Genomic DNA, 24608 nt, shown 5'->3' on the forward strand with positions numbered 1-24608 from the left:
TTCTTTCTAATTCCAATGTCAATTGTCTGAAATATTATTGTGAGTTCTTGTGTGTTAGGGTAGGTGTTCTATTATTCTGTCTGATAACTATTTTAAAGAGAAATGATTTTCCTGAATACATTCTGTAGGCAGATGGTGTACCACCTCTAATCTGCAGAATATTTATGAACAACCTACAACTGCACTTTCAAATGCTGGAAGATGCTGCTGTGCTTTGACAAGATAAAAATAATTAGTGCTTTTGTAGAACATTGCCAGCTCACATTTCGGTAGCGTGGAACAGCATCCTCTCTTCGAAAGCAAAATATAAATAGGGATAGCATGCTAAGAAGAAAAAGCCAAAGGGGAACTTGATTTATTTGGTACATGAACTAATGCAGGTTCAAGAAATGTGCAAATGGCAGACACTGACAAAAGTCAGGATCCAGGGAATTGGGTCTGGGAACCTGGAGAACAAAGGGAAGCTTAGTTGGATGGTGGTGGTGTCGTGATGGAGTCAGACCTTAGAAAAGTTCAATGTATTCATGAAGGCTTTCACAGCCGGGGTCTAATGGTTGTGGGTTTTTCGGGCTCTTTGGCTGTGTTCTGAAGGTTGTTCTTTCGCCAGTCTCTGTTGCCGGTATCTTCAAAGGACAGCACTCAGAGTGCTGTGAAAGCCTTCATGAATACATTGTTTAATTTTGTTTAAACCTCTCAGTATCCACCAAACTAAAATCAGTTGGCCACTAGAGGACCCCAGGGTACATTTTCAGTAAGCTCCCCATTTGTGTAAGAAAAAAATTGCTTTCAGGGGAGGGTACATGTACAAGCTTCAGAGTTCAAGAATGGGCACATGTGTGGCAGGCAGAATTCTGGAAATTGCCAGCCCTCTCATTTTGACACTGGAAGATGTTCTGGTGCTTTGTAATATTTCCAATGCAATTTCCCAAGATATAGCAAAAACACCGAAGAATCTTATGGCAACATAAAGACTAACAAACTTCAACTTTGAGCATGAGCTTCAAAGCAACTGTTCTACCTAATTCAGAAATGAACAGGGGTGAAACAGTTGATTCAGTTGCTAACATTTTAACATTAATAGTGGGACTCAGTGCTGCTTCTATCAGAATGAAGGATGTACCACAGGGTGTTATTGAGCAATTTGGTGGAATCTCAATCCAGTTCCCAAATGGGAAGGTTAAAGATGGCTTTCCCTCTTCTATTCACTGCTGAGCAATCTGGCACCTTTCTTTTAAAAGGAAGAAAGAGAATCCAAATCATGATTTTAAGGAGAACATTAAGGGAAAAACTCTGTAAGCTAGAAGCACAGCTGGCCAGGGTTGTGAGGGTCCTAGAGCAGACTACAAAGGAAAAGCTGCCTGCTTCAGCTGCCTTGACCTGCCATATTGCTTGTTAGTCTAGCTTTTTTTTCCTATAAGGGGTAGCACCTAGGTCACCAGCCTCACAGATGTTCCAGGCATGGAAATAATATGAAATTTGGAGCTTGTAAAGAAAGTTTAAACCTATGACGTATCTCCCTGGCTTCAGAACTAGATTGCTTGTGCGTGTGTGTGTGTAAAATTGGTGTGTTGGTTTTACTCAGTCTGCTATTATATATAACTCTGTGGTTTGCAATATCATTCTAAGATATCTAAGATTAGCCCTAGCAATTATTTTTTGCCATGCCAGCTCAGCCAGGGACAAAAACATACTGGACGTGGGAAGTGGCATGGGCGGAGATGGAGAACAGAAGAAAATTCAACAGTTGATCTAGCTAGTTTGCTTACGTCATACAGTGCATGACCTTTAAAAATCTATGTAAAATTTGATTGTGTGGCTACATTTACGCAGGCTGCATTTCTATGCTAAAAACGGATGAACTATGAAACTACTGCCTTACGATTCACAAATATTAATTCTAAGACATATATTGTTCTGGTATATATTTGTGCATGCTTGCCAAATGATCCATAGGGTTTCTTCCAGCTCAGCAGTTCTAAGATGATGATGATGATGAATCTACAGACTATTCCATGTTAGGGTTTTTAAGTACAGTATGTTCCCAGCTTTCTGTACAGAACCAGTGGTAAGGAGCTTTCCTGGTTAATACATCCCATGCATTTGCCATTTAAAATTTCCTGAAGGACTCCTGAACGTTGTGAGGAGCAGGGCCAAGCAAAGATATTTTGCAATCTGAGGCAGAACACCAAATAGCAACCTCCCCTGTCCCCCAGTCAAGATGCATATTGCGCTAGGTCAGTCCAGTTATTTTAACATCTGAAACAGAAAACCTCACCAGGGTTTTGGGTTTTTTTGTTTGTTTGTTTGTTTTTTGTTTGTTTGTCTGTCTTCTTGGAAGTAAAAGTGGGGAGCCATGTGGCCATTACAAAATACAAATGCAAGAGTAGGTGATACCTTTAGAGGCCACTAATGAAAAATTTTAAAAATCATACACTGTGCAAGCTTTTGTATGTAAATCCCACTTCTTCAAAGCAAGTACCAAAGGTCCAGACATTCATGGCAAGATAGGAATTGCCAGGAGGTTATTCTTAGATGTAAAGTTCTTGGAAAGATGAATTTCAGCAGGCATGGCTGTCTTAGATGAGGCAGGAAGCAGGAAGACTATTGTTTTAAAGTTACAGCTGAGGCAGCTGTGGGTTGGATTTCACACTCCAGTTCTTCAAACATGGAAGACATGGGTTTTCTGTATCACCCCTGCTTCCTTGGCATATAGAACACTCTTTTGTTTTTCAGATAGTAACTTTTGCATTAGGAAAGCCCATGGCGGAGGGGGCAAAATTAGCTTGCATCCCTCATTGTATGTTCTGAATGCATACTTTAGTCACCTTAATAATGCTTGAGTAGGTCTTATGTTTGTCCACACCATTAAAATGTGTGACAACTCAGCCAGTAGGATGGATAAAGTATGCAAGAAATCTTTGAAACAAAATTCTGGTGGCCACGATCCCAACCAGCTGGATGCCACTGTCCACGATCCTGGTAGTGCGTGGATGGACTCATTTGAAGCACCTCTACCTTTAAGCCTACATTGGTTCATTGCAGAGAGTGAAAAGAAGTGGCAGAAGTGGACTTCTGGCTTGACGCCACGACGAGACATCAGCAAGAGGACAGAGCTCTGTGCCCTGGGCTGAATTCTGACCTGTTTGGGACACTCTACAGTGTCGGAACCACCCCGGAGAGGTGGTGAACTGGGGGGGAAGCCTGTTGATCACGGGGGAGACGGCGGTCACCCCCGTTCGATCCAGGAAACTCCCTAATCAGCCAACGGGCAGAAACAAGCAAATTTTTGCTTGCAAGTCATCAGCAGCTGACTAATAAGAAGCAACAATCAAGCTATGCAACATCAATGTTACTACGGGTGAGATAACTAATTGCTTGTGATTACCCCTGGAGAATACAATTCCTATATATAGGAAAAAGAACCTATCACTCTCATGAATCATTAGTGGCAGATAATCTGGAGAGAGGGATAGTTGATATGAAGAAATAATTTGAAGATTAATGGGACTGTTAACTACTGTATTCATTCAAATACATTTAAAAATACTTTAAGAACATAATTTGGCATTATAGATCTTAAAGAATTTTCTCATAAGTTATTACTAGATAAGTTTCAACTCATGTTTTGTCTATTTGAAGTCTTTTGGCATAACGCCTAGGAACACTGACCTTGAACACTCCACTGCTGTTTAAGGCTTGGAAACCTGTTTATTTCTCGTTGACGTTTTTTTATGCCTGGCTGGATAAATTAACCCTAAAGTGGATTTTTCTTTAAACGGTACCTTGGGCCAAAGTGAACCTTTTGGAACTATCTCCAGAGACCTGGAATCTCAGTTTTGGCTGATGCAGAAATGTGGGAATTAGGCTACCAGGACATGGATACAAACATGGAATTGAACTGTAATACTTGGTGCTTTTGAACCTTGGTCCAGGCCTATTTAGCCAAACTAGATCTTATGAAACAGCCCCGGGAGCTGGAAGTGCTTGTGTTTGACTAGCTGGCGTAAACCTGTGGAAACTAGGCCATCAGGCCGCGGATACAACCATTGCATTCTACCCTGGTACTTTGGGGGTTTAAATTTGGTTTAGGCCTATTTAGCCAAAGCGAACTCTTTGAAATGACTCTGGAAACTTGGAATATCGGTTCAGCTGGCACCAATTTGCTAGGGATCAACTAGGACACAGATACAATCATCGAACTGGACTGTGAGACTTGGGGGCTTTGAATTTTGGCTTAAGTTCTTGGGCACCTGGAACAGAATGGCACAAGGAGAATTTTGGGATGAAACAAAATCTACCCTTCAAACAATACTAGAAATAGTGAGATCCCACTACCAAGAGACAAAATTATTCAATCAACATCTGGAAAATTATAGTCAGCAAGCAACTGGAAACAATGAAGAAGGAAATGAGAGTGTGCCAGATGATGTATGCCAATTAAAAGAGTTGCTGGAGGAAATTAACCTAAAAGAAACGTCAATTTTGGACCAGAGGAGAGTACTAAGGGAAGACAAGGGGACAAAAATAGTAAAATTAATTTTAAAAAAACCTGGAAGATCCATCAAAGATAGACCAAGTGCATAAAGAGCTAGTGGACATAAATCAGATGCACAAAATGGTTTCAGAGGGCATGAAAGATGGCATAATGCTTAGAGACACAAAAACACAAAGTGAAAAAAGAGAAATGAGAGAGGGAATTACTTAGAAAGATGAAAAAGGGAAAAACAAGAGGGGCCCCCTTAATGTTGAAAAACATGTATATATTTAACATTGAGAATTGTAAAAGGGTATATTCTTTATATTAAAAAGGAGAATTAAATTGAAATAAGGGAGCCCTAACCAGGATAAAGATGTAATATGGTGGTTTTTCATTTCAGGTAAACTAAACTAGATATAAAGCTGGAGTATGGATCTGGAACTACCTTTAATAAGAATGCTATTAGAAGACTTTGAGAATATTGTATATTATGAAAGCAGTGTTATAACAGTAGCCATATTATATATCAAAATATGTACATGAATGGTTTGACTGTCTGAAAGATGTTTGGAATTTGGGGGATAACTGGAAAGACACTGAGATGTAAAAAAACAAATAATTGTAAGCAAAACATGTAACACGTTTGACAAGCACAAACCAATGTAGATAGATTGAAAAACTAATAAATTGTTTATTAAAAAGAAGAAGAAGTGGCAGAGGTGGAGGTTCTAGGACCTACATATACATTGCTTTAGTCATCAGCTGTTAGATAGAAGAGAGAATGCAGGTACATGAAGAATCTCCCAAGAGAACTGGCTGGAGGGGTGTCCATCCTCATAACAATGTTCCGTCTCCATAAGATTTTATACATTTTCCTTATAAAACATACATTCCAAAAGTATGTTGAAGGGAGAGGAGTGTGGTTTAAAAAAATAGAACAACTTTTCTACTGAACATTCAGCCTATTAAATACATGACTCATTTCTTTCTTTCTTTCTCTCTCTCTTTCTCCCAAGGAGAATTAAAAGCATACTCATTATCTAACCTGACAGTCTTTATGTAAGAAATAATAGAAAAACCCCTAATGGCTGCCAAGGAAAATGAGAACCAACTGTTCATGTTCCTATTTTGTAAGCTAAGGTCATGGAACTTAATTTTATCCTCATCTACTGTGGCATCTGTGGGATTTAGTAAATGAATGCTCTTCCCATTCCTGATAAATTTGGATTCTTGGCAAATGCCCAAGATGGGCTTGACTCTTTTCTCTCTCTTTTGCTGAGGGAATGAAAAAGCACAAACCACCTGCCTTCAGCATCTCGATACAGAATCTGTTTCCTTCCTAGAACTAGGAAACAGCAATCTGTTTGTTGCCTGCAAACTGATGATCAGCTAGATGGCAAAAGAGAGTTGGTGTGGCACCAGGGCTCTGGATGTGGTACAGTGGGGATAGAGCACTTTTAAGGGTCAATTTTTGCCCTCCTGTGAAACAATTTATCTTGTGGGGATGTGGGCTGCAGCTTAAAGACTATTCACTTCACCTCTGAAATAATCTTTATCAGAAACAAGGGGTGACCAGAAGATAACTTCTGAGGTTCTGAAGCAAATTGCACCCTCCAAGACCCTATGTGAACCATCTCCAGTCCATGTAAATACTCAACTAGCTATGTAAACAGGCACATCAGGTATGAAAGGATCAGTTGTGAAGAGAAGTCAAATCCATTTCATTACACCATTTTTAACCACTGCTACAACCTAGGGTTCATGGAGCCTAGGATGTATTTGAACTTGAATAGGCAAGCTGACCCAGTGAAATGCAAAACAGACCACCAGTATTCAGCACCTGTAATTAAAATAGCTATCTCTGTAGCCCATCTTTTCCAAACTTGTTACAATCTGTTTTCCGTTTTTAAGTCATGATCATGAATTAAAGGACGGTTCTAGTCAAGATTCTGATGAGAATGTTATTTTCTACAAGATTGTTTCTGTTAAGAGTTTGCTGCTGTCTTCGTTCTTCCCAGCCTGGAATTTCCTATTTATTGGGGGGGGGGGGGGGTTAGCACTGTGTGGCATGTACGGATGACACAACCTGTAGATATATGAACCAAGAAACAAAACCACAGCTGTTGGTTCTAAATTTAAACCCAAGAGCCTGTGCCGGCCCCGTTCTGACTCCACAGCAAAGCTACAGCAAAACTATTTGTGGAGGTCTCTCAGATAAATAACTTGAGGGAATTATTGAAAAACAAAAACCAAGAACTGTTTAGTTGAGCTATGTTTCTTCAGTTTTTCACAGTAAGTACTGATTTATTCTTCTGAGGGAGAAAGATAATTGGCTGTAAATTCCATTGTACCATGTGCCATAGCTTTGCAGATATCTATACAATTCATGTTTTGAAAGCAGCACTAAATCGGTGTGTGCCTGCATACGTATCTGAAATTTCTCAATATGCTTGCATTTTCAATTATGTAGGTCAATTTTTAAGATAGCACATTCATCAAAGTCTCATTTTTGAAACAAATTGTAGTCATATGAATACAAGGTATTAATGAGATTTTACATCATCCCCTAGGAAGGCTCTGATGCTGATATCACCCAAGCGAGCCATCTTCAGGAGCTAATAGAATAATCATTTAGAAGAAGAGGAAAGTGAATAGCTGCCAATCGAAAAAGCTTTAGTGCTTATCAGTCAGGGTGAGGTGTTAGGTGTGCATATGTGTAATTCAAATATATGTAATTCATGCAGGCGTATTTCAGATTTTCAGTCAGTGACTTAAATAATGTACTGTATCCCTAAGTGAGTGATACAATTGTGGTAATGTCATTTATAGTGGTTATTTATTTTTTCTAGAACACTTTATATTTTAAATATCTTAATTGCCTTTATGGTATTTGTCAGTTCTAACTGAATGCTATTCTGTGAACTGAAGATGACAGTGAATTTTCCAAGACTACTTAAGAAATCTTATATTCAGGTGGCACTTAGATGACCCCCCCCCCCCGGCAAAAAAGCCCATTCCATTTGTTTTGAACCACAATAACTCAAAGTTTTCTGAATGCTAGGAAAAACAGGCTCAATTTCCTGGACCAGATAAGGAATTTCAGTAGAAGATTGTGAAGTTCAGAGAGCCTGTAAGCAAAGCATGGATGCCCAACTTCTGAAGGATAGGGATTCCATTCCTACTCTAGAACTGCAGAAAAGTCAAATGGAGAATCTTAGCCAAAGGCAGGTGGCATGTCTCTGCATGTGTGTTAATATAGCCTTCACTAAGAGCAAATGAGATGTGGGGCTACTTAGAAAATCCAGTGTTGATGATGGCACAGGATACCCCAGAATATTTGGATAAATCATAGAGATTTGCATTCACCATTGACTGCATAAGAAAGAGATTTTGCTGATTCCCTTGCTAATGCAATTGTACTGAGGTTGATACTTAATTTCTAAAAACAGTCACCATACTCCCTGAATGTATGCCATACCTTCTGACCTAAATACCCTGCCCAGTGCCAAATCTAGGTGAGTTGCTGGTGATTGCCCAAAATTGCAACAGAAGAATTTTGTACTAAAGACCATACTTAATTTAGCTGGCTTACCTCAGCTTACTTTCCACATATTGGGACTGAGTACCTTTTCTAGTTCTGAAGGTGAGTTCTGTGCCTTACTAAAATCTTGCTCAAATTGAAACTGAGGTTTTAATTTGAGGTGTGTGTTGTGCTCTGTACATAAATTGCTGTGCACTTGTATGTAAAAGCAAAGCCAACAATGTGACCAGTGTAAAACATAAAAACTGGAACACCTTAATTTATAATTCTAAGCCAAAGGGAGTTGAGAACTAAAAAGTACGGAGTGTTAACAGTTGGTCATTTGAAGAAAAATAAATGGAAGAAGTAGTATGGAAGTCCTCAGTGGCTGAGAAATATTGGAGGCTAGTTTGAATGTGGTACAGCAACATTGCTTAGTGTTATTTCATCTGATGTCACAGTAGCCATGATGTCATTCAACCTCCAGTGGGAGAGGAGCACGATGAAGAAAAAAATAAGCTAAAAGGACAGTAATCTAGCCCTTTCCACTATGAGTCTGTTATTGATTAGTGGTAATGTTTGAAAAAGGGTATATTGTACATCATCTATGGCAAGAATAGGGGAAAGATATTGTAGCGGAATCCAAAAAGGTGACGTCATTCCTGCCTGTCAATCACAGCAGCTAAGGGGGAGGAGCCAAGGATAGAGCAGGAAGGGCGGAGCTAGAGTGACAGTTGGAGGGAGTTGAAAAGACAGTTAGGGACAGTTGGAGTTAGGGAGAGGTGGAAAGAGTCAGGGACCAGAAGATGTATAGAGAGTGTTAGGGTTTAGGAATAGATCAAAGGGGTTTAGGAAAGGAAATTAAAACTAAAACACATGGACCAGCAGGAATGAACGTATAAGCCTAACAAGAGAGATATAAAATTGATAGTAAAGTGATTGACTGCATGATCCTAAAAGTATTAACACCTGAACCAACTCATATATGATTTTCCTGTTGAATAATAATAAAAGAATATTTAATCAATCATAAACCCTGCTTCCTAAAGTATATTACCTTTTGGGGTGGCAGCTCCTGTGTGGGACTTGAAGTGGTATTAGGGAATACCTGGTGGCAGCGAAAAAGGGTGTGTGTTCCTTTGTGAGGCCCAAAGAAATAGGGGCAACAAAGGGTTGATCGCCACAGATATGTTTAAGCAGAGCTGGGGAGACTTACTTTTTTGAATAGCAACTCCTAGAATCCTATGCAGCATGTTATAGTCCAAAAATGTACATTTTTCTAAGTTCTGGATTCATGTCAGTGGTTGAATGGATCACTTGGGATTGTTTTGGGTGGTATAATAACCTTTTACATAATGAGATCACCCAGGACAGTTCTGGCTGGAGGCAATATCTCTGTTACATGACTGAAACACTGCAGCCTATTTTGGTTCATTTCCTACTTAAGAATTTTCCCGTGTACCTCAGCATTCCTGGTCAAATTAATTTGGGGCAGTTGTAAAAACAAAACAAAACAAAAAGCCCCACATAACACATACTGTGATGGGAATATAATTGCCTCTATCTGTGTGTGTCTGAAAATAACAGAACCTTAGTCAACATGCACAGGTCATTCGCATACACATGGCAGCTCCTGTACTTCAGTAGTCACTGACTGACCTGTCTCTTCTTGCCATAATTCTAAGCACATAATGTGAGCATGTTTCAGTTTCACCAACTTGAATGTAGCTGAGCTGGATTCAACTGCTCGTGTTTTTATTACAACAGTATAAGAACTGATTGATGTGCTCAATGAGAAGTGGTAAATAATAAATACAGGCTCTAATGGTGTGATCCTACCAGTATCACAGCATGTGATAGTTCTGTTGAAAAAAGGTCTGTTGAAACAGAAACAGAAAATAAATGGACTGGTAAATTGCTCGTTCATAAGACAGGATTTGTAAGGTAAGTGGAAGGGGGTGGCAGTTGTAAGGGTGAACAAAATGCAAAATAGCGTTGGCACCCCATTCTCTTTCAAAAGATCTTAGGGTCTTAAATCTTTTTCAAACTGCATAATTTATTATATCAAGAATCTCAACACAGCTTGATGGTTTTGAGTTAGAACCCTTACTGTGACTATGTGACTTGTTTATTAAACAATAAACATTATAATTAAAATTATTTAACATTTGGAGTTACATATTTATTCCAAGAACAGCATTCATAATAGTAAAGCTTCTGCGCTGTTCATTTGAATATGTTTATAGTGTTTATATGTCACATATACATACAACAACAAAAATATGGGTGGCTCAGAAAAAATAGATCCGAAAAACAAAATATTTTGTATACGTATATGTGGAACTCCCCCAGAAGATACCTTAGAATCTTTTATTAATATAAAATTTAGTTGACAGGATGCTACTACTCACATTTAAAGATCAAGTATCTGAAGGACAGCCTCTTCCACATTTGTATTTCTATTCCACCTTGTGATTTGGTTAACCTCTCTTTGATAATGGTTTTTAACCATTAGTGTATTTATTATATTTGATTTTAATTGAAGTACAGTCTGCACTGTACTTCATCATCCTAGATTCCAAATTTAATGTTGGGTAGTATGGAAATATTTTGGACTGAATCCCAATCTCACTTAGAGCAAACCACTGAATACATGGCATTACTTGACAAGTTCCATTAATTTCATAGATCTTTTGCGGTTGGGAGAAACAAGCAAAAGGCTTTTCTAAACTTCAGACGTGGAATTATCTTGGACACATTTAGATTATTGGCTGGGCACTGTTGTCTGTGTTTTGCATTAAGCAGCATGGCAATTCCAGGTAGCTGTCAGTGCCCAAATATGGTTTGCCTACCTCCCTTTTCTCTTGTACATCTCCAATTGGCAGCCTCTGTTGAATTGTGACTGTCTTTGACAGGCAAATACAGAGCCACCCAAGACAAGAAGGGATGATTCAAAAAGCCGAAGTGCTTTGTTACACGAAATCCAGAGAGGGACTCGTCTGAGGAAGGTAGCACAAATCAACGACCGAAGTGCACCACAGATTGAAAGTGAGTCAGACTTGTTGGCTTCTGAGAATTGTCAAAACAGTGGGCATCATACTATTTTTAAGTTGTGGGAGGAGACCTTTGTTTTGTGCAGTTGATTTGTTTGCTTTGAGCTTGGTTACCAAACCTGAGCCAGTACTGTGTAAATAAACCAGTTTTATTTGTGCCATGGAAGTAGCTTGTATAGCATTGTCCAACTTAACCTGACTGATTTCCACCCTTTTTCCTAAGGACCTACACCTTCCATTGTGAGCAGCCTGCTTTCTGACATGAGGTAACCAGAGCTGGAAAAATTACTCTTTTGGACTTCAACTTCCAGAAGCCAACCTGACAAGAGGATACTGGGAGTTGTAGTCCAAAAAGTAACTGTTGAAGCTAACAGAAGGCACTCCTAAACACCATAGCCTCTTGGGCTTTCAGTGACTAAGATTAATTGAGGAACACCTCCAAGCTACTTGCCTACTCCTTTCCTGGGAAGTGTGATTGCATTCAGACCAGACAGATTGCCTGCCTTTGGACCCACTAATCATTGGACCTTCAACTTGTCAAGATTCCATTTCATTTCTTTAGCCCTCATGTGGCTCATTGCTGGATAGAGATGGGCACAAATTGCATTTCAACCCAGTTTGGCGCCATGCCTGCACAAGTGTTGCATGGGTGGTGCACACTCCCCTTTCCTGCCACCTTTGTGTGCTTACCCATTCCCCAGGTGATGCACGGTTCCCTTCTTGTCTCCTTGGTGAGACTGCCCATTTACCAATCACAGTGCATGCTTCCCTCCTTCCCCTCCTCTAGTGGCTGCCCACTCAAAGGCAGCACTGCAGGCTTCTCTCGCCCACTTCCTTGTCTGAGTGAGTGGCAGAATAAGCGGAGGAAAGAAGTGATTAGTGAGTGGGCAATCACACAAAGGAGGCAGGGAGGGAAGTGCATTTTCCAGGGAATGGGAGAACATGCAGAAGAGGTGAGTGAGGGGAATGCGTGTCTCCCGCACAACAACAGTGAGCGTGGCACTGAAATGGGCTGAACCACCGAAATGTGATTCATGTTCCTGATCCAGAAACAGGTTCAGAACATATCTAGTGCCTCCTGATTTGAATGCCATGAGGACATCTTGGGTATCATTACCATACTGATTGTTAGAGATTGAAAAAGTGATTACAGTGCCACCAAATCTCCCAGCTACCATAGGAGGCAGCAATGTTTTTGAGAAATAGCAACTGGTGCCACAGCCTAACAACCAGTGTGCTGTGCATGATATGCCAGAGGAAGACACAGTGCAAGAAGAAAAAGTATTGGTAACTCTTAGCTACTTTGTTATGTCTTTAATATAACAATTTTCTTTTGTCAGACAGTAGAAGAAGAACAAGTAAGGATGGAGGAGGCTCTGGAAATGGGAGGAATGATGTTCCTCAGGCACTAGGGAACCTTTTTGCGGAGGGATTTCCTGTTCTAAGACCAGTTGGCCAAAGAGACTTAACAGGTAAGAATACTATGTCTAAAGGCAGCATCCTCTTGTCTCTGGAGTATTTATAAACAAATCAAAATATATGTGTTTTATTTACAATAGAAACCCACAATGAGAGATGTTGGCAGGTCTTGGGGTCTGAGTCTTGCACCCGAGTCTGGTACCAAGCCCCAAGCCCAAGTCCCTATTTAAAAACAACCTTTTCCCCCCCAGAAAAAAGGGAGAGAGTAGCTGGGTTGTGAGTTGCAAGTCAAGTCCAAGTCATTTAAAAAAGAAAAAACTAAGTCAAGTTTGAGTCGAGTCATTGGCGCGACTTAGGTCTGACTTGACAGCAAGTTCCACGACTCAAGTCCCCATCACTGCCCAGAAGTGTTAGAATTTGTACAATGAGGACACTTTCAAATGGAAATCCGCCCAAGAGAAATCAGCTGGCATCATCACTGGTAACAATTAGCTGCCAGGATAAGACCTTCCTTTTCCTGCATGCATTAAGTCATGCTACTGTTTAGGTTTTACTGCTTCCTCTTAATGTCATTTTAATAGTCTTAACATTCTGATATTTTAACATCAGGATTCCATTTCAGGAGACTTACATACCTTAATTGTAAAACTCATAATACCATGAGTATTATTCCAGCTTCCAAGTGGATGTCTTGGAGTGAGAAATAGGTGTGTTAGGGCAGGGAACAGGGGGGAGGATTTATTGGAGAGTAGGCTTACATGTCCACACAGCTTCTGTGCTGCTGGCAGTAATCGAAAGGGAATATTTTCAATACATAGGTAGTTTTTGGCTACTTTATATAAAGAATATTCACCATCAGACAAGAAAAATGAAATAAAAGCTATTGAAATACAACAAAGGAGAGAAATTTATGGGGGAGAGAATACATACAATAAGCCATTGTGCAGCTTTGACAGTAGGGCAATAGCAAGTGATTCTAGGCCTACCCTGATTCTCAGCTTTTGTCTCACCTTTCGACATTATGACTCCAATGTACATGAATCATGATCACTTCTGAGGGGGAGGTGTGAATTTCTCAGCTCCTCCAGATAGAGCAGTTGTCCCCCAGCCCCAGCGCTTTCTGAAACTTGGTGCAGGAGTTTTGTCCTTGACAAAAAGGGCAAGGAAGATGCTTCTCTTTTAAAAAAAAAAATATTTTTCTAATATTAAAAATGCCAACTTTCCTGCTTGGGCTTCTCTGCTGGAGTCTTTTCTTCTTTGTAAGGTGCTTTTGAATGCTAAAGGAAAACTTTAAACCAGGAAACTCCCATCCAAACATAAAGCTGCAATGAAAAGTATCATAGAGTAAGCCACACTCCCATGCCTTGAAGAACAAAGCAAACTAAAAAATAAACCATGGTTTGAGGATCTATGTAAAAAACACAGGAAGTAACGGATTTTGTCATTGTATTCATGGGACAAGGTAAACATCATTTGGGTGACAGGAAGCGCACAGATAACATTGGCACTGAACCAGGAACATGATGGAGAACAAATGCTCCATCAGGATAGGCCCTCTGTTAAGCCATAGTGGAGCCAAGTGGTTGTGTTTTTCAGCTGTCTGTGCCCTTGGAAGTAACCAGGGCACTGCTTGTGCTACAACAACAAACATTTCCTATGTGGAACGGGAAAAGGAAATTTAGGATAGGAGAACACTATCTTCGTTTATAAAGTGTTTTTCTAGGGAAAAATCTTGTGTTTTTTTAAATCCACTTTTGATTATTGGATTTACTTGATGTATGGATAATATGTGCAATTTATAAAATTTTTGCCACACGTGGATTTATCTATCTTCTAAATTTCTTGGCTGGCTTCTTCTTCAGGCAATAAGGCTGGGAAGCCATCTGCTGTACGAATGTCCCTGCCTCTAAAATCTCCAGCCCCACAGAACAATAGTGGAAAAGCCAATGGCAGCCATGAAGTTACACCTGAAAGCACCACACCAACAGACCAGTCAGAAGAATGTAAGGCCCAGCGAGCAGTGCCAATTCGTCCCAGTATTCCTGCTCCTCCACCGCCACCGCCGCCACCTCCACCACCTCCGCCACCACTGCCACCTTCCAGTGGCAAACCTTCACTCATCTTCCCTCCTCCCCCGTCACTTCCTCCTCCTCTGGCTGAAAACCACGACAAACTCGTCTCCCCAAACTTTGCTACAGATGCTACTTCACCCCCTCAGAAAGATAGGCCTCCTAAGGCTCAGTCCTCCCCCTCACACATGCCACCTCCACCACCTCCCTTGCCAGTGGCACCACCTTCTGGGCTTCCAGGCAGAACAGGTGAACGTTCCTCCCAGCTTGATTTAAGAACTAACCCAACACCCACCCTGCCTCCCCCTCCCCCACCTCCTATGTCCACCTTTTCCTCACACAGAACATCTTTGTCACTACCATCTTCGCCAACCACTAACAGTGCCTTGTGTGACAACAATGATGCTGCCCCTCCATTGCCTCCCAAGTCACTATTTGTGCAATCTCAGTCTCAGAAGCCCAGTATTCAGTCGCTGCCTCTACCCCCTACTCCTCCTCCTCCTCCTCCTCCGGCCACACAGCAAGCTGCTGTCATGCAGAAAAGACGACATGGGAGAGGCGCAGGTAAGAATTACACTCTTTCACTGTGCCCTCACTGGTTTACATCCTGTTATGACTTGGGCCCTTCTGGTATGATTTGCTTTTGCAGGGGAGAGAGCTAGGGGAGAAGATAAAGGCATAGATCAGTCTTCTGAAATCTTGTGAATATGTACAGTTGTATGCAATCAATGAAATAACAGGAACAAGTTGATGAGAAACACATAAACAGAGCAATTCAGGATATGCTGAATGTGTGACTGTTGTGTCCAGTTAAAAAGAGAGAAAAAAATCTTTGTGCATCACCAAAACAATTTTTTTTCACTCTCCACAGAACAAACTTCTAAGTGCAGAAAGAGTTTTGTTGTGGTTTTAGTTGCATAAATTGTATTTAAGCCTGCATTTCCTCACATAGTTTTATGTGCTAAAATTCCCTCAGGGCTGTTTTATGGCAATGTTCTGAATAGGTACGTATGCAGAAAGTTCTGAATGGTAAATTTTGTTCTTAGCTCTGAACAAAACACTGTTTTCAAGTATTTGCCAGTCTGCAAGTTTCTTAGGCAAAGCAAGAAGTCGGCGGTACACATGCACCCTACTTAATTTTGCATTTCCCTATCCCGCCAAGAAAATGTCCCTCACTGGAAAAAGGAGAATTTGATGGATGTGGACGCTTCCAGAATAAGCATTTGTCCTTTTAAAAAAAAGGCATCACCCCCTCCACAAACATGCCTTTTTCACTTTATGAAACCGGAAGCAGACTTCTTACCACTTCCAGTTTTGTGTTTTCAGGTAGTGCAGCCCACAGTAAGCTGCAACAGATGGTTGGAATATTGCCCCCCAAACCCTCAGATTTTGCCCATGCCTGGATGTCCCATTAGAACTGGGAAGCTCTTAGTTCAAATCCTTGTTTAGTCATGACCATGAGTGACCTGTGCTACTCATTGTATCCTTGTCAAACCTACCTCACTGCTACAAGGCTAAAATGTGTGCCGCGGATCCTTCATCAAAAGGATGTGATAGAAGTATAATAAGAATGAAAATATTTGATGGTTTCTACTGTTTACTTTTCATAGGCAAGTTGATGCCACCACCTGTTCCTCCTGCAAGATCCCCAACAACTGAGCTCACAAGCAAAAGCCAATATGCTCACGTATCTCCATGGCTGGTTACCCATGAGCTCCCAGCACTTAAGAATGGAACTGTGCACATAATGGGTAATGTTGACACGCCGGTATTTCTTTACAGTGCACCAAGCTGCAAACAACAGGTCATATCAATAAGACATCTCAGGTCAGGGAGTACAGGGGCCAGTGGATTTGCTGCTCCTGCCAGCTGGTCTGTTGCTGCTCCGAACTGCTCTACTCACCATTCATTGCTGCTTCTTGCTTTGACATGACAGAGCAGGGAGGACAGATTTGCACCCATCTTCTAGCTCAAGCAGCAGGAGCTTTGGCTGTTCCCCAGCGTGAGACATGCTGAAAATAGAAGAGCTTTTCTTCTTGCAGAATGGCAGGTTTAGTCATTCTTGCAGACTTGTTAAAAAAAAGTTCTCTTGTTAATTATGGCAACATAAACTGAACTGTGTCTTAGAATAAGACTATAGCAGGCAGGCATTATGTAATTTTGAACTTCTTTGCTGTAGATAAGAAATACAAATGAAACTTACACAATAATTCTAAGGTTGCACACCTGCTTGTGGTGCAGTGGTTAAACTGCAGTACTGCAGTAAAGACTCTGCTCCAACCTGAGTTCAATCCTGGGCTCAGGTAGTCAGCTTAGGTTTGATTCAACCTCCCATCCTTCTGAGGTCAGTAAATTGAGTACCCAGCTCATTGAGGTGGGGGGAAGATGTGTGGCTTGCATAATTAAACCGTAAACCACCCAGGCAGTGCTTTAGCAATATGAGGCAGTATATAAGCAGCACACTTTGCTTTCCTTTTTTTTTCTTTTGCTTGCCATGTAGCCAACCAATCAGTTTTTAAGCATGAGTTACGATATAGGATGGATTATTAAAAATTAATCTTGACTGAATTTGAAGAAATTATTGAGAAAAGGGAAGAGATGAAAGAGCCATTCCACAGAAAAGGGATAATAAGTGTAATATATAAGATGTTACTTGAGGATGACTATAAAACAACAGCATTAAAACAGGTATGCCAAGGAAACTTTAACAAAGAAATTAAGGAAGCAATTTGGAATGTGACATGGGGAAAAAGAATAATGAAAAACATGTCAGTGTAAGTAAAGGAAAATTATTATAACATTATATGGAGATGGTACTTAACACTAGCAAAACTGTATATGATGAATAAAGAGGTATCACTTCTATGTTGGAGAAGGAAAAAAGAACATATTTTCATATGTGGTGGATGTGTGAAGAAAAACAAAGGAATGGAAAATGGTATTTAGTGAGATAAAGGAAATTATAGGGATAAATATAGAAAAATGTCCAAGGATAGCTTTGCTAAACATAGTTAGGAACTTCCAAATAGAAAAAGGGGTAAACGAACTGGTTATAATTATGGCAACCGCTGCAAGATTAATAACTGGAAAAATAACAAGCAGTTGAGTTTACAAGAATGGTATGATGAAATATGGAATTTAGCCATCAATGACAAACTGACATGTGAACTGAAAGTTAGAAAAGGGCAGTTGAAAGAGAATGTTTAAAGTCAAATTTGGAACACATTTATAGAACATGTATTTTTAAAACATAGAGGATATACTCCACCAGAAGAATCAATACAGTTTTGGAAGGAGACGGGATGCACAAGTTAAAACAAGAAACGAAATTCTGAAAGCAATTATAGGTACATGTAGTAAATGCATTGTTATATAATTCTCAAGGTGGAAGTCAATATAGCACAAATGTGTTGTGGGGAATATATGTGTTACTTATGTTGTAAATTTATATAATAAAATTAAAATATTAAAAAAAATTAATCTTGACATGTATGGTTTACTAGGCAGATCATTTGTAGGCTTAAGACTTAATAGGTGGAAGGATCAAATCTGTGGAATAGAGGGTTATCACATTTTAAACATTTGTCTATATTATGTCTAGAGATGGGTACAATATGCAGTTTGGCAATTCACCTGGATTTGGTATGGTGCTTGTCCAGGTGTTCTGCAGGCAACATGTACTTCCGTCCCCCGCCTCCTCTGCATGCTTGCTCACTCACCAGCTACAGTATACTTTTCTCCTCTGCGTTCTTTACTTGATCAACTACTCAGATGAGGAGGCGGGGCAGGGAAATCTGTGGCTCTGCCAGTGAGTGGACAACCATGCAAGGAAGGCAGAGGAGGGAAGTGTGCTGCGGCTGGTGAGTGAACAATTGCACAGAGGAGGTGGGGGAGCGTGCTGCAGCCGGTGAGAAGTGTGTGGCACCCGCGGAACACCTGTGTGGATGCTTTGCTGAACCAGGCCAAACTGTGGTTTGTGCCCATCTCTAATTACGTCCTTACAGTTCTTTTAATGGAGGACTGGGAACCATGTGGACCTTTATGTGTTGTTGGGTTGCAATTCCCACCAGCCAAAGGAAGTAGCCAGTGGCAGGGAATGATGGGAAGAACAGTAACATCTGGAGGGCCATGCATTCCCTTCCTTACTGTAATATATGTAGTGTGTCTATGTGAGTCTGTGCATGAATTAAACCCTTGATTGTTTCTTGTAATTAAAAGTAGTCTTTTTTAATTTATTTAAATCTCTCCAGATGACTTTGAGTCTAAATTTACTTTCCATTCTGTGGAAGAATTTCCTCCTCCAGAGGAGTTTAAACCATGTCTGAAAATTTATCCTAGCCAAGAGGCTAGAGGTAAGTGGGAAATGTTTGTTACAATGTGGTCACTTCTGCAGAGTTTCTTATCTCAGAGTAGCTTTTTGGATTGATTGAATGATAATGATCCTACCAAATGTTGTAAGAACCAAGAGAAATGATCCAAAATGGAGAAGATGCTCACCAGCCAGAAATCTGTTTATTTCAGATCTTGTAGTTCAAAGGAATCCAGAAGTATTTTAATAAGGAACAAGTTGTTATTTGGCAGGTGGCAAAATGCCTCTTTTGAATATGATACAAATTATTTTGGTTACAGTGCATGCACAGAATCTCAGTTAATATTCTGAACTAGATAAAATGACCTTTGGAAAATAGCACTTCACTTTAGTAGAGTGTAATATTTTGAACACACCAAATTCTTAAGCTGAATCGGGCAATGATGAATGTTGGTATCCTTGCTGCCATTATCACTTCTTCACTGGCAGCAAATTAGGTTCATTTATTTATTTATTTATTTATTTATTTATTTATTTATTTATTTATTTATTTATTTATTTATTTATTTATTTATTTATTTATTTATTATTTATTTTATTTCTATCCCGCCTATCTGATCATATTAGACCACTCTAGGCGGCTTACAGTAAAAACAACAATGTAATTTTAAAACTTTACAGCAGAAACGTAAATAAATAAATAATAATAATAATAATAAAGAACAGAATAAGAAAAAAGATCGTCAAGGGTTTTCTGTTGGGAAGGCCCGCCTATACATCAATGTTTTTAGTTGTTTCTTAAAAATGCCCAGCGAGGGAGCCGCGCGAATCTCAGGGGGCAAGTTGTTCCAAAGGCGAGGAGCCACCGCCGAGAAGGCCCGGATTCTGGTCTTTTCCTTTCGGGCCTCTCTCGGCGTTAGGCTCCTCAGCCTTATCTCCTGGCTCGCGCGAGTGACACGGGTAGATCTAGATGGGAGAAGGCGTTCCGCCAAGTATCGAGGTCCTAAACCGTTTAGGGCTTTGTAAGTAAGCGTTAACACTTTGAAATCAATGCGGAATCGGATGGGCAGCCAATGCAATGCGGCCAGAGTGGGGGAGATATGTTGGTATCTTCTCAGCCCACTGAGTAGTCTGGCCGCCACATTCTGCACCACCTGTAGTTTCCGCAGCAATCTCAAAGGTAGCCCCACGTAGAGCGCATTACAGTGGTCTAATCTCGAGACTACAAGCGCATGCACCAGAGTGGTGAGAGACCCCACATCAAGGTAGGGCCGCAGCTGGGCTATCCGCCTGAGATGGAAAAAAGCGGAACGGACCACGGACGCCACCTGGGTCTCCATGGTGAGCGCCGGGTCAAGATGGACACCCAAGCTACGGACCCCATCCCTGGCGGGCAGGGTCACCCCCCCAAAAATGAGGGAGTTTCCCATGTCCCCAGGTGTGGGGGCGCCCACCCTCAGTACCTCCGTCTTGTCCGGCTTCAGCCTCAGCCCGTTCTCCTGCATCCATTCCTGTACAGCCTCCAGGCAACGCTGAAGGGACAGAACGGCATCTCCTGCAGTTGGAAAAAAGGAGATGTAGAGCTGTGTGTCATCCGCATATTGATGGCACTGCGCTCCACACCTCCTGATGACCCCTCCCAGCGGCCTCATGTAGATATTAAACAGCATTGGGGAGATGATCGACCCCTGTGGGACCCCACAATTAAGGCACCACGGGGCCGAAACATTCTCCCCAAGCTGTACTCTCTGGGGATGGTCCTCCAAGAAGGAACGGAGCCAAGCAAAGGCCCGGCCACCTATCCCCAACTCGGCGAGCCTCCCCAGGAGGATACCATGGTCAATGGTATCAAAGGCCACTGAGATATCGAGGAGGACCAACAGAGACACTTTGCCCCTGTCGGCCTCCCTCAGTAAGTCATCACACAGGGCGACCAATGCCGTTTCTGTCCCATGGCACGGCCTGAAGCCCAACTGGAATGGATCCAGGGCATCTGTTTCATCCAGGAACGCCTGGAGCTGATCGGCCACCACCCTCTCGACTACCTTGCTTAAGAAAGAAACATTGGCGACGGGCCTATAGTTGCCAATTTCATCCGCCGCCAAACTGGGTTTCTTTCTTATGGGCCTAATGAGTGTTTCCTTGAGGGCAGAGGGAAATCTACCCTCAAGGAAAGACCCATTAATTATTACAGTAGCCCATTCCGTTGTTGAGGGCCTGGCTGCCTTGATTAGCCAGGCCGGGCAGGGGTCCAAAGAGGAGGTGGTGGCACGACAGCGATCAAGCGTCCTGGCCACAGTGTCGGGCGATACGGGCTGAAAAGAGTCAAAAGTTCATGCAAAGAGAGTAGCGTTGCTATGGCTACTTTGTTGGCAATTTCTCCTCTTGGCAGATATGGCAAATTGATTTTATTTACACTGGTGCCTCGCTTAACGATTACCTCGTTAAACTATGAAACCACTTTACGATGAAGTTTTTGCGATCGCTATTGCGATCGCAAAACAATGTTCCTATGGGGAAAATTCGCTTAACGATGATCGGTTCCCTGCTTCGGGAACCGATTTTTTGCTAGACGATGATTTTAAAACAGCTGATCGGCGGCTCTAAAATGGCCACCCGCTGTGCAAAATGCCTCCCCACTGTGCTTTAGGATGGATTGCTCACTTTACAGGCACCGGAAAATGGCCGCCCTATGGAGGATCTTCGCAAAACGAGCAGGTATTTCGCCCATTGGAATGCGTTGAACCGGCTTTCAATGCATTTCAATGGGTTTTTTAATTTCGCTTGACGAGGATTTCACTTAACAGCGATTTGAACAGAACGAATTATCCTCGTCAAGCGAGGCACCACTGTACTGTTAATAGAGAAGCACAGCCTCGAGTCATAAGTGAGTATGAAAGTGGCTATAGGGACTACTTCTGCAATGAGAGTTTGAAAAAACTTCACTTCTTGGTCTGCAACCATCAGAATTCCCCAGCCAGGCTTGGGTACGATCTCATATGGCCCATCCCTGAGCTGGATGCTGTATCATGGTATTTCATAGCAGGAGAATTTTCCACTACTATCATACCACTATATCTGTATCACATGCAAGCCACAAAAGTCACCTGCCTCATTGAGTTTAGTGAGGGATCTTGAACCCATGCTGGCTTGTAAACTATGCTATCAGTCTTCTTGGCTTCAATTGTATACATTCATTTAATTTTCATCAACGGTTTTACAAATCTTATAGCTGGCTTTCTCTTTCATTTTTACAGATAGCACCAACAATCCTCTCATAAGAGCACAAGTGAGATGAGAAAATCCATGCATGTCGCAGCAGGAGTGTTGCTGAAAAGGTCAACAGTTGTATTATAAAATATAGAACTCTTGTTTTCATAACCACACAGTACGTGTGGCTAAAATTACACTATGTTCAAGACCATATATGCTACCTACTGCTTGTGAACACTGGATGGAGTTGGAATGGTGGTACATGGACTGCTAGGGGTTGAAATGCGATTGTTTTTCAGTTTCAGCTGCATTTAAATGGATCTGAAATTCCATGGAGTCGCCACTCTGTTTATTTTAATAAATTTCATGGAATCCTCAGGATAGCTCAAGTAGGTCAAGTCCATAATGTAGGTCTGTCTGTATATGGCATACTTTATTTGGCCATAAGTATTCACAGTGAGAAGAAATAGTGGTTAAATTTGTAATTAATTATAATGGTCAAAGTTCCTACTTGTATTATCTACTGAACTTCAGCCTACTCCACTATATACACTCTAATTCCAGACTGGATTTGTTGTATTTCAATAGGTTGAAAGTTACATTTTCTCTTCTTAAGAAATCTACGTACTGTAACATTGTGTAAATTAATGTCTTGTGGGTTCCCTGAAGTGACTTTCCAGTTGTATGGCACTCCAGTGAAATACAACCTGTATATATATTTATATATGAACACAAAGGTTGCTGGCAAAATCTTACCCACTGGCAAAGCAGAGGCTTGACATTAGTTGCATATATATCTGCGAGAATACCACTTTATCTTAGATCTCCTAGGCTTGGATATGTCCACCTTTGAGTGGAGAAGAACAACCTACAAGTTAAATGGCCTTTTAAAGGAAGTAAGATAGGGCATGACAGAATATGCATTGTCCAGCAAACCTCAGGTTTTAAAATAGAGGTCCTGTCACTCGCTACCAGATGTCTGTTCCTGGGCATTTTAGCACAATATATTTATGATGCTGCTATAGAAGGCAAGGGTCTTAGACACCCTATTACCCAGCAAATCTTAGAAATCAAATTAGATATTATATGGCAGACATACCTCTTCTACCCATATTCCAACAAAATTACTTTTAAGCAAAATGTATTTATGTGCAGGGAATAATTATAAGTGCACCCCACCTCAGTCAGTAAAGCTGGTCTTAAAAGTTTGTTTTAATATTTTTCTTTTAAATTTAAATAAGGCATGTGGTACCCACATAAAATTTGATTCATTGTGCTTTAAAAGGGAAATGCGTTTTCAGTGGGGGATCTTCACAGCCTTCAGAATAAGTGAAGGGCATGTTGTCCACCTCTGAACTATGGAAACCTTTGAGAGGTAGAGTTATGGGTATATAGGTAAAGGTAAAGTTTCCCCTAGTCATTTTGTCCAGTCGTTTCCGACTCTAGGGGGCGGTGCTCATATACTGAATGTTAAAGACTTAGAATGTTAATCATTTAGAAAAGAGTGTTAAGACACCACATGTATAATTTATTTCTTCTTTCATACTTGCATCCTACTGTAGCTACTTCTCCTTAAAAGAAAAACACAGCTGGTGACCTTTACATATATCTGCTATGTAATGTCTAGCCGCTCATTAAGAGTGGAATATCAGCATCTCTTCTATACTGCAGAGGTCTTTGCTCCTTATTTAAACAGCACGAGCTATTTAATTTAATAACTTAAAATACCATCAGTCTTTAAACCATTCTGCATAAATGCTATTTTGATCCTTTTCTCAGAGGTAGGGAGCACAGTACCTACTTTAGAATGAAGATTGATCCTGTTGTGCTTTGGTATGGCAGCAACAAGGAAACTACTATCTGCATCAATCAAAGCATTAAATCCCTGCGCATAGTTTATACTTGCTTTTCAAATATGGGGACAGCATCACTAAACACTAAATTATGTTTTTTGTTCAGGATAGAGGAACCAGGAAATAATTGTCTAGGAAACATCTCTAGAAGTTATTTACTCTTGGCTGATATTTGAAATTCAAGAACACACAAGATATACAAAGGGATTTCTGCTTTTACAGAATACTCTATGGAAGTGCAATTTCAACTTCAAATGCCATGTGAAATACATATCTTCGTACTTTATTGCGAAATGTAAGTTATGCAGCTGTTTAAAAGTGCTTTCGTTTAGATTCGTACTTTATTGCGAAATGTAAGTTATGCAGCTGTTTAAAAGTGCTTTTGTTTAGATTTGCATTAAATTATCTTCAAAGACAATTTTGTTTCCAACACAGTCAATGGTACAAAGAAATACTTTTGGATCTTTGACTTCATAATCTTGCAGAGATGGAAATAACTGCCAAAATGTGTATCAGGAAAGGCTATGAAATATTTGGCCACTCACTGGTTCATTTTGTGCATTTTATTAATTTTGTCAATCAGCATTATCTACCTAATACATACATCTCATTATTGCAGACTCTTCACACATACTGGTTTCCACAAGAAATTTGTAAACAAACACTTTTGATTCTGATTCAGATGTATATTATAC

At 40.7% G+C, this 24608-nt stretch overlaps 1 protein-coding gene across 7 annotated transcripts in view; it reads left to right on the forward strand.

Annotated features, from left to right (window-relative positions):
- WIPF3 (WAS/WASL interacting protein family member 3) overlaps positions 1-24116 on the forward strand; it is a 46917-nt gene extending 22801 nt beyond the window's left edge. For 5 of the 7 annotated variants that reach the window (XM_073003337.2, XM_020780391.3, XM_073003338.2 and 2 more), the window contains exons 3-10: positions 10913-11045; positions 12391-12522; positions 14332-15102; positions 16149-16289; positions 17793-17885; positions 18789-18890; positions 22105-22185; positions 24020-24116. In XM_073003337.2, the coding sequence (XP_072859438.2) occupies positions 10913-11045; positions 12391-12522; positions 14332-15102; positions 16149-16289; positions 17793-17885; positions 18789-18890; positions 22105-22145 (1413 nt within the window). In that variant the 3' untranslated portion in view covers positions 22146-22185; positions 24020-24116. Of the gene's footprint in view, positions 1-6669; positions 6770-10912; positions 11046-12390; positions 12523-14331; positions 15103-16148; positions 16290-17792; positions 17886-18788; positions 18891-22104; positions 22186-24019 lie in introns of those variants that run through there. The other 2 variants (XM_073003342.2, XM_073003340.2) reach the window with 2 other exon arrangements.
- The last annotated feature ends 492 nt before the right edge of the window (positions 24117-24608 follow it).

This window comes from Pogona vitticeps, chromosome 6, assembly GCF_051106095.1.
Source record: "Pogona vitticeps strain Pit_001003342236 chromosome 6, PviZW2.1, whole genome shotgun sequence".
In the NCBI taxonomy this organism is placed as follows: Eukaryota; Metazoa; Chordata; class Lepidosauria; order Squamata; family Agamidae; genus Pogona; species Pogona vitticeps.